Raw genomic sequence first — 10,952 nt, 5'->3', positions numbered from 1 at the left:
GAAGGGAGGGAGATAGAGAGAGAGAGAGAGAGAGAGAGAGAGAGAAACATCAATGTGCAATTGCTGGGGGTCATGGCCTGCAACCCAGGAATGTACCCTGTCTGGGAATCGAACCTGGGACACTTTGGTTCCCAGCCTGCGCTCAATCCACTGAGCTAAGCCAGCCAGGGGAAAATATTTTGATAGTTTCTCTAAATGTTAAATATAGAGCTACCACAGTATCCTGCAATCTCACTCCTTATGTTTCTCCAAGAGAAATAAAAAACATACATCCACCTAAAAACATGTACAAGAATATTCAAAACAGTTGTATTTTTAATTCTTAAAATAACATCCACAATGTTTTTTTTTAAAAAAAGGTACACAATTTTACATTACCACAAACAGTATACAAGGCTTCCAGTTTCTTGACATTCTCCCCAAAACTCTTTTTTTTTTTTTAAAGTAGCCATTCTAACAGATGTAAGGTGATATCTCACATTGGTTTTGATTTTTATTTCCCTAACAATTAGGGATGTCCAGCACTTTTTCTTACACTTGTTAGCTATAAGTTTGCCTTTTTTGGACAAAGGTGTATTTAAGCTCTTTGCACATTTTAAAATCAGGTGATTCTTTTCTTTTTTCAATTGAATTCTATGAGTTTTTCATATATTTTGGGTATTAATCTCTTATCAGACAGATGGTTTAAAAATATTTTCTCTCATTTTGTAGATTGCTTTTTTCACTCTGCTGATTGTTTCCTTTACTATGCAGAAGGTTTTTCCCCCACTTTAGTCCCACTTGTCTATTTTTGCTGTTGTTGCCTGCGCTCTTGGTATCATAGCCAAAAATCACAGCAAAGACGGATGTCTAGAAGCTTTTCTCTGCATGTTCTTCTGGAGTTTTACAGTTTATGGTCTTAGGTTTGTCTTTAATCCATTTTAAGCTAAGCTCAGTTTCATTTATTTTTTTGCATGTGGACACCTAGTTTCCCCAATACCATTTGTTGAACAGACTATTCCTTCCTCATTGTATATGTTTGGCACCCTTGTCAAAGATCAGTTGCTGTACATACCTGGTTTTATTTTTAGACTCTATTCTGTTCCATTGGTCTATAAATATGTCCTTATGGCAGTATCATACTGTTTTAATGTATGATAGTTTTAATTTATGATATATTACAAAACACTGTAGCTTTGTAATATATTTTGAAATCAGGATGTGTGATAATTCCAGCTTTGTTCTTCATTCTCAAGAGTGCTTTGACTATGTGTGGTCTTTTGTTCTTTAATATAAACTTTAGGATTACCCTCCTCCACCTGTTTCCACTCCCCATCACTACACTATTGTCCACATCCATGAGTTTTCTCTCTCTCTTTTTATTTCTTTTTTGCTCAGTCTCTCCATTCCTAACAACTGGTCTATAGCCTGGCTCCGATGAAGCACTCTCCAACACCTGGAGTTTCCCCCCATGTCTGTGCACCAATCTCTTATGAGTCTGGAAAGAACACACAGCACACACCATCTCTTCCTCTTAATTTCTTGTCCACAAGACAGGGCTTAAATACATACAGCAGAATGGAGGATAGAATAGGAAAACTTTTTGTATATCCAATTCCAAAAACATAAGAAATACTTTCTCAGATATTTTTTAGACTTTATTTAACATATACATGTTAATTAATTTTTTAAACTACAAAGACAACACCATAGGCTGGATATACCTGGAAAATATTTGTAGTCTGTGCTAGGTTGACTGAATCTCATCGTCAATGTCCTGCTAGCATATGACAGTCCTTTACCCTGGGAGAAGGAAATGTTACATAGGACCACAGTGCATGGCTTCCAGATATCACACCTATTTCAAGCTCCTTGTGGACCCAGATCAGCAGTCTGCTTTGTACATCTGCCACCTACAGCCTCAAGGACCAGAGCTGCTTTGCACCTGTCCTGTTATTCACAGGAGAGCATCTTCATTTCTCAGTCAGACAATGAAGAACTTATATGTAACTTCACCTCTCCCATCCCATTTATACCCAGTTTTCTGGGTGATTAGGGATGGGGAGGGAGAGGAAGGAGAACACATCCTGAAGAAGTCATACTTTATGGTCTCTCTCTCCAGTTAGCCATTAGCTGAAACTATCTGCTATTGAGGAGATTTAAAAGACCTAACTTAAAGCTTTGCAATGAAAACTTATGACATTATAAGTCTCTCCCTTAGCCTTCACAATTTTTTAAAAATGAAGTCACCTAATGCCAATTTTCTCAAAGCCAAATTTTTGCTTATCAAACTGGCTTTAGATTGAACATCAACCATGCATTTCATGTGAATTGCTAGTTGAAAAATTAGCTTGCTTCCATCTATATTAATGTCTTCTATGATCATTTTCAAGATTAGATTTACATTTTTCTACTAATTGAAATTCAAACTGCTTCTTTCCATCACTGCCTTAAAAATTGGCCAGACAATCATTCCAAAAATACAATATGAGAAAGGAAGTGGGAGCTTGTGATGGTCAAGAAAGCTCATGGTCAAAGAACTAGAGAACAACACTGAGCTGGGGCACCTGAGACAGTTAGGACAGAAGAAAGTCTCAGGAGCTATGACCCATGTGAAGTGCAGGAAGAAAGAGCCTGCACCAGGACTGGAAGGGGATCACCAGACAGGCACAGACAGAGCAGAGCCAGGGGAACTTGCAGGGCCTGTGAGGAGGGGAGGACACAGTGCATTCCAGATAAAGGCAGGGTCAATAAAAAGCCTGGCCTAGCAAAACAGACCATTGGAGTTGAGAGTCAGGAATATTAGAAGGAACTCTAAAGACTGAGGAACCACATGGCTATAAGCCCAGGGAGCACTCTCACTTTGCTCCCCTGAAGGAGACAGCCAACAGATTGGTCTCACTCTGGAGGTGTTCCCCCTTTAATTCATCCTTTTTGCCATTAGAGTAGCCGCATGTGTGTGTGTGTGTGTGTGTGTGTGTGTGTGTGTTTAAAAGTAAATGTTCATTTTGTTAGATGATAAAAGAGGAATCATGCTTTTTGTAGAAATCTAGAAAATACATAGAAGAGAAATACAAATAACCAGCAGCAATTCATGGCTATGTTAAATTTAGGGGCTATTGTTCTCTTTCAATTTGTACTTTTATAGAGTTGTGATTATAAGATGGATGCAATATTTTATCTTTTACATAAGCAGTAGTTTTTATTTCTGGGAAACACCATAGAAACTTACTTTAAGTCTTAACCAATTTTCCTCCAGGAATCTAATGCAAAGCAATAAGGAACATGAGACACTCACATATAGACACACACACACACACACACACACACTACACCTGCACAAGGAGCTGTGATGAGGCCACAAGGCCATAGAGAACAGTTATGATAGGACGAAGGGCCTCAGTAATGGCAGCTCTCAGAAATCACTGTGAATACTCAAGTCCCAGTTAACACCTACGAATAGGACAAAGATAGAACCAGAGGTGTCTGTGAGGCACTGTAATTACTCAGGCACCCTAGAGTGGCAGATCACAGTAGCAGCATCTCAGCAAAGTGAATGGAACATTTCGGGATGCAGAGGTGGGTCTCACGATCACACCGGCCAGTGGAGATATGGAGCAAGGGTTGGGGATTGGGGGATGCGGACTGAGGGCTGGTTTCAGATCCTCCCTGAACACATCAGATATTGAGTCCAGGTCATATGGCTACATAGTCCTTCACCGTGGCAACAGAAGAGGGAGCCCTTGAGCAGACAGACCTGGAAAACTACCCACCATGTTCTTCATCACCTCTACTCCACAGAAACCTCATGCTAAAAGGCGGTCCAGTAAAATACAGTTTTACCAATATATGAGACACAAGTGTAGAAACCATAAGGCATTATGAAAAATATTTTGAAAAAGTACACTAGAAGTCTGTTTTTACAAAAACACACAGGAGACAAATGTTGAGCAAAGAAGATAAAAGAATAACCATTTGAACATGAATATTAACATTTTCATGGAACAATGGACACTATGAAGAAAGAAAGACCTGATGGCAGATGATGGCATATAGTACCAACAACAACAACAGGTTAGGGGGAAATGACCAGAAAGTAGAAGTGAAACAGAATTGGTAGAACTCAGGATCAAAATAGAAAAAGAAAAATAGGAAAAGAAAGGAAGAAAGAAAAACAGACAAAACCATTTCATAAATAAAGACAAGATGGCAAAGGACACAAAAGAGGACAGAAATAACAGAAAACACATAAGGAATACTGGTGATAGAAATTTTATTGAAAAAACAGAAATATAAAAATTGTTTTTAAAAGATTGTGGAGAAATGATAGAGAAGACAGGCAAAATAAAAAAGCATATACATAATTAGAATATTCAAAGAGGTAAAAAGGAAGAATAAACCTTTTCAAATATAATTCAAAACATCTGTTCTTCAGTACAAGGGGATGTCACTCCATATTTTGAACAAGTACATCGTGTGAGGTAGTGAGACACAGCCTAGAAAATTATTGCACTTTCAAAATGAATGAGGAATCTTGGTTAGCCAGACAAAAAGTTTAAGTCACTGTAACAGAAAGAAAATCAGGCTTTTCCACAGCAACAGTCAAGGGCAGAAGACAATGGAATATCACACACAAGGTATCTCAGGGTCAGAAGTGTGAACCAAGAAATCTGATCCATCCCAGCTGTCCTTCAACTAGAAAGACAATACACAAAGAGTTTTAAACTTCCAAGAGCCCAGAGATTTTGCCTTGAGGAACTCTTCATAAGGAAATAATTGGATGACCATGAGCCCATGATATTGGGAAGCTTCAGCAAAGGGACTGGGGTGAGCTGAACTCATATTGAAGAGATAATCAAAGTTTGGTAGAATAAAGACAAAAGAGTTTGTAAAATAGTATACCCAACCTAGGACCACCATCATCATATCATAAAAATAAATGCAAACCAACTCACCCGAAAAATAAGTTAATAGTTTAGATTGGTTCACAATCTATGAAAAATTCAGCTCTATATTGTATTTAGGAGATAAACCTAAAGCCAAGTAATTCTGAAAGTGAAAAATAAAGGGCTAGATAATTGTACACCAGGTAAGTGTAAACAATAAACAAGTAAGGGTTATCTAACTGTTAGACAAACTATAATTCAAGCTTCAATGTGTTTAAAAATCAAAGATTTTATTTTGCTAAAAGAAGTAATTGACATCAAAATACAATAATTATATGCATTAAGTGGTATAATGGAAACTTTTTTTTAGACAGAAATTATACATCAGGAGAAATGCAGAAGCATACTAAAAATAGGATGAAGATGGGGGGTGGATTGGGATGGGGGGAAAAGGCAGAAAACTGTACTTGAACAACAACAAAAAAAGTAGGATGAAGAGGATCTAAATATTAATAAGGTAGAATATATATACATAAAGCATATATATATATAGAATATGTAATGCATTTTCTGAAAATTGATAATATAGCTAATTTTCAAATGTTCATGAACATTCATAAAAATGACCATTGTAAGTCCATAAAGACTATCTTCAAAAAATCCTACAGAATATAGATAACATTCTCTGATTACAGTGAAAGGACTCAGAGATTATTCAGAAAATAGGCAAGCTAAAAGACTCCTTCACTAGTAAGTTAAAATAAAATCTGTGCTTTCAATTCATATAACTGAAGCCCAAATACAGAATAGAATGGGAAGGGAACTAGAGATTTTCTCATTAAATTCAGAAAAAAAGCCAAATGATGTCCACCATCTTCAATGCCTTTTAATATTGTATTTAGAATATTAGACAATGAAATTAAACAAGACAAAGCAATTACAAGCATAGGAATTTGAAGAAATGAGATAAAATTAACTCCGCAAATAATATAGTGATATATCTAGAAAATCCTAAAAAGTCCCTGGAAATACTATAAACAGTAAGAGGAGTTAGCAAAATAGCAGGCTATGAAATCAATATAAAAATGAACAGCTTTCAGGCAAAGAAAAACAAGACAGAAACTACAAAAAGTGAAAAATCCCTTTATGACAGGAAAAAATACACAGGTATAAACTCAGTAATATATCCAAAACCTCTATGGGGAAATCTATAAACACATTCTTGAAAGACACAAAGGTACACATAAACAAGGGGAAAGACATAACATAGAATAGGAAGACAATGTTATGAAGAGATCAGTGCTCTCTAATTTATCATTTAATACAGTTCCAATTCTAATAAAGAAATGCACATAAACCAACAATAGGATGACCTTTTCAGCCATCCAACTGGCAAAACTTGAAAACTGGGGGAAAGGATTGGGATTAAAAAGGAGAAAACTGTATTTGAACAATGATTAAAATATAATAAAAAAATGAATGATAAGTGTAGATCGGGATAGGGAAAATATTATTCGCTTAGACTAATTTTTTTGTTTAGTTTTTACTTCATAATCATAAACTTAACTCTGCAAACCAGCTAGACTTGGAAGGGGTCGGAAAAACATGGAATCCAATGAACTGCTGCAAGAGCATGAAGATTATAGAACATTCTAAACAGATAGGGTTGAAGGGGTGCTCTCCTGAGCTACAGAACGAATGGTCTGGTGGTTCAGATAAAACACAAGTCAAATGTATTACAGTTGCCCACCGTCAGTAATGGTGATCTTCTTGCTGGTTTTGCCATTCTGGGACCCATAGTGCTCCATGGCTGTCACAGCAACATCCATGTGGTCTTTCACCCAGCAGAAGACCACATGCTTGCCATCCAGCCACTTGGTCTTGGCAGTGCAGATGAAAAACTGGGAACCGTTTGTGTTGGGTCCGGCATTTGCCGTGGACAAGATGACAGGACCTGTGTGCTTCAGGACAAAATTCTCATCATCAAATTTCTCCCTGTAGACGGACTTGCCGCCTGTGCCATTGTGGCGTGTGAAGTCACCAACCTGGCACATAAGTCCCGGAATAATTCTGTGAAAGCAGGAGTCTTTATAACCAAATCCTTTCTCCCCAGTGCTCAGAGCATGGAAGTTTTCTGCTGTCTTTGGAACTTTGTCTGCAAACTGTTCGAAGGAGACATGGCCCAAAGTTTCGCTGTCAGCAGCAATGTCAAAAATCATGTGGGGTTGACCATGGCTGGGCACAGGAAGGTCTGAGTGGGCAGCAGCATCTGCAAGACCTCTCTTAGACTCTTTGTGGGAGTATAAATTGGGATGATCATTTAGTAGTCAAGTGCATATTCAATTAAAAATAAAAGTTAATAGTCTATATCCCAATAGTTTCATTGGTGTTATCCTGCCTAGAAACATATTTGCACATGTACCCATGGACTTCTATTTATATGAACATTTAATAAAAATCTTATGGGGATAGAGGATGCATAAATAAACTATGGTACTAAATGTCATGTTTTGGGAAAATAAGAGAAGGAAAGAGCGAAGGAGTGGGGAGAACGGTATGGTGGACAAGGCCAAAGCTATGACTTCTAATAAGTAAGCCAACCATCCTCCTCCATGATAGCACCCTCAGATGACGGTGATTCACGTGAGCATGCCAAGTAGTCACTGGTTCTCATGAGGGTTCAGAAAATGATCCAGAAATTCAGCATCAGTCATTGTCATTATGTTAACATCAGCATCATCTTCATTATCACTAACACAAACAGCATCAAAGGTATCTTCAGTAGGAAGCTATCTAGTGATGTCTTCCTAAAATTCATGCTTTAACTGAACAAATATATTTTTTTAACCAAGCATGTGACATAAGACAGACCTTGGTTGTGAACATGGAGCTTTTAGTTGATCTGTGCCTGCCTGCATTTGTTATAAAAGTGACAATATGGAGAAATCAGTGCAACTGAAAGAATTTACTACTTCCATTTCCTGAGTAAGAGGCATGCCACACCACAAAGGGACACTTGGGGAAGCACCAGGTTTTGCAGGCAGCCGCAGGAATGGGGGGAAAACATAGGCCACTGTCTTTACTGTGTTTTCCATGGGAAAGGAAAGACAGAATGGCTTTGTCTATTGGCTAGTTTGAATAACTTCATTGGGCTTTTGGAAACAGAGGATGTGCCTAGTTGCTTAGGACCTGGCCTTGGGCTGATTTAGGGCAGGGAAAATATTGGCTTGGTGCATGAGAGTTAGATTAGGAGGTGGAGTATGGATTTTGGATTGGTTAGTTTGTATGTGATAACAGGCAGGCTCACCAACAAGCTATTTTACTGTCTCTAGGAATTGCCTATCCCAGAAAAAGCAGTTTTTTCCTAGCCACCAGGGATTCCTAAAGACGTCACAACATTATAAAACACAGGTAATAAAAAATGTGATTATTATGGTAGTTTACTGGGAAAGACAGACAATTAAACAAGTGGTTATAGTATAAACTATGATATGACTATATATAGTTATGTTATAGTATATGATGTTATGTTATGTTATGTTATGTTATGTTATTTTATAGTATATGTATAGCTTTGTTATGGGGAAACAAATGGGAAACCTAAGTTACCCTAGGTTTCAGGAAAAATGTCAAAAAGCATTGGCTACCAAAGGTGTACACATTTCTGGATTTCTTCCCTAAGTAAGAACCATCTTGTTGAACCTCCCTCTTCTAGTCTGGGGCTCCTTTGCTACTCTTGTAATGAGAATAGTTCTCATTCCATCTTTCACAGTCTTGATTCATTCTTTCAGGTTCATTTATTTTTATAATCAGTGTGTGTGAGCATGTGAGTGTGCATGTACACCCCAACATATGACATTCTTGTGTCAGATTGTCTTAGAAATTATCTTAAAGTGTTAGTAATAGAGATCTGATGGTTTAATAAGGACAAAGATTTACTGATTTTTCTCCAAAATATAAAATTTGAAGGTAAGCATTCAGGGCAGGCAAAGTGCCCTGTGATGTCATCAGTAACTCTAGCTCCTTCCTTTTTTGTTTCTCCATTCTTGGTACTGGCTAATGCATGAGGCAATATGGCTGGCTGAGGTTCAACTATTACATGTCTCTTTTAAGGAGGAAGAAATAAGGGAACAGGACAGGTCCTTGTTAAAAGCCTTCCCAAAGATTCACTCAATGATTTCTACTTTGTCTCATTAGTTATTCCTGTAGACAAAGGGATCTGTAATATATAGTTCTTTAGCTGAGCATGTTGCTGACCCAGAAATAAGGTTTCTGTATGTCAGAGAAAAAAGTTATTAAGTTTGATAATAATAATTTCATTTGTGTATATATGTATGGATGAAATGCTTTTAGATTAATACCGAATGGACTTTTCTAATTCCCTATTAAATATTCATTTTATTTTCATCATAATCCTTTGAAAAAGGTAGCATAATCTCCATTTTAGTGGTGCAGAAACTGAGGAACAGAGAAGTTAAGTAACTAACTCAAAGCCACATAACTGCTATATCGTAGGGAAGCAAACTCAAAGTCTTGCTCCAAAGTCCAGGCATCTAATCACTATTTTCTTCTGCCACTTTCTCTTCTAGAAAAGATGGTTGGATTCCTCAGAACTGCAGCCCACCAGCTCTGCCCCAGGACACTTGGAAGGGTGACTTCCAACATAAAAATCCACACACTTATACCCACTGTGCCACCTCCATGGACTCTAACAACAGCAAAAACCAGGGGCTCTGAGGTGAATCTAAGGGGCAGGGCAAGTAGGCATCCAGGCTGGGATTCTCAGGAAGCAATTATAAAAGGCTGATAAACCCTGGCATTTCAGCATGCTCTGTTGCTACCAGAGGCAGATACCTTGAGCTGGTTTAATCAGTGAGGGAAAACTGTGATAGTGGAGATCTCCAGGTTACTGCTTTCTTCACCCCCACCCCCACCCCAACCCCATGGCCAGTCAGCAGTGCAGGCTGCAGAGCCCTGATCAACCCTTCAGGGGAAAGGAAACATCATTCAGAGAATCAGGCTAAAGGTGAGTAGCAGACCAGGGGGAAGGACAGGAACTGAAGGGGAAGGGACCCATCCTTTCTGAAGTTCCAGGGGTGTAAATTTGACTTTCTTTAGCCTTTTTCTGTCTTACTGCAGTATTTCATAGTCTGGGCCACTTCAGCTCAAAGACTAAATGTCCTCATTTAGCCAGCAAGGATATGGTCTTGTCAATTATCTAATGGTAGTTTTGAGCCTTAATCTAACGCTCCACTCAGAGAAAGACTCTTTTCTCATGATGTAATATTTTGTCCCTGCACAACTATACATCTGTTTTGTGTCCTCAGATGAGCCTATTCAGAACTGCAGTCACATTGCTAGGTGATAGTAGATGACAGGATCACAGTCATCTGAGCAACAGAACCTGACCCTAGCAGAAGGCAGCTGGAGATCCCAAGGCCTCAGGACAGTGGATGAAAGACTGTAGTAGAGACAGAACAAGGTGGATGTCAGGAAAGACCCAGTACCTACTCCACTTGTGTGACATTATTGCCACCTGCCCCTCCAGGGCCACCAGTCGCATTACAGCCCAGGCCTGGGTCTCATAAAAGGTGTTACTAGAACTGGCTGGCTCCTCACCCACTCTGGCTGTCCTGATACCTGTCCACTCATCTGCATTTGGTCTTTAGCTGGGTGAGTGTTTAGGGAGCCCAGGGAAGGCTCTGAGCAGGGTGGAGGTACAGCTGGTGAGCTGTCAGAGGAAGAATGAGCGGAAGAGTCAGGCAACCCTGAAAAGGGTGATAGTTAAAGAAATATGCAGAATAGATTGTTTTATTTGGATCTGAAATAAAACTCACTTTCTGATAGAAGAATGTAGAAGTGTGATGTTTCTAGGTGACATTTGTCAAGAGCCTCCTCTGGGGCTGGTCCTATTACCTGATGAGTGAGAACAGCTGTACCAGAGTCTATGTCAGCTTAGCCCTGGGACCTGGCTTCCTAAAGCTTAGTCTCTGGATACCCTCTTACACTGGGTGTCAGCTTCCCATGGGATTCTGGAAAAACTGACACCACTTCCACTCTGGAAATGAAATACCATTTTTTTAGCAC

General features: G+C 38.8%; 1 protein-coding gene across 1 annotated transcript; it reads right to left on the bottom strand.

Moving 5' to 3' along the window:
* Nucleotides 1–6,392: 6,392 nt before the first annotated feature.
* Nucleotides 6,393–7,185, bottom strand: LOC114489112 (peptidyl-prolyl cis-trans isomerase A-like). Its single transcript, XM_036015227.1, is given in 2 exon segments — nt 6,393–7,083; nt 7,086–7,185. Coding segments are annotated over 2 exon segments (582 nt in total). The 3' UTR covers nt 6,393–6,601.
* Between the last annotated feature and the right edge of the window lie 3,767 nt (nt 7,186–10,952).

This window comes from Phyllostomus discolor, chromosome 14 (genome assembly GCF_004126475.2).
Source record: "Phyllostomus discolor isolate MPI-MPIP mPhyDis1 chromosome 14, mPhyDis1.pri.v3, whole genome shotgun sequence".
Taxonomy (NCBI): Eukaryota; Metazoa; Chordata; class Mammalia; order Chiroptera; family Phyllostomidae; genus Phyllostomus; species Phyllostomus discolor.
This window is presented reverse-complemented; position numbering and strand designations above follow the sequence as displayed.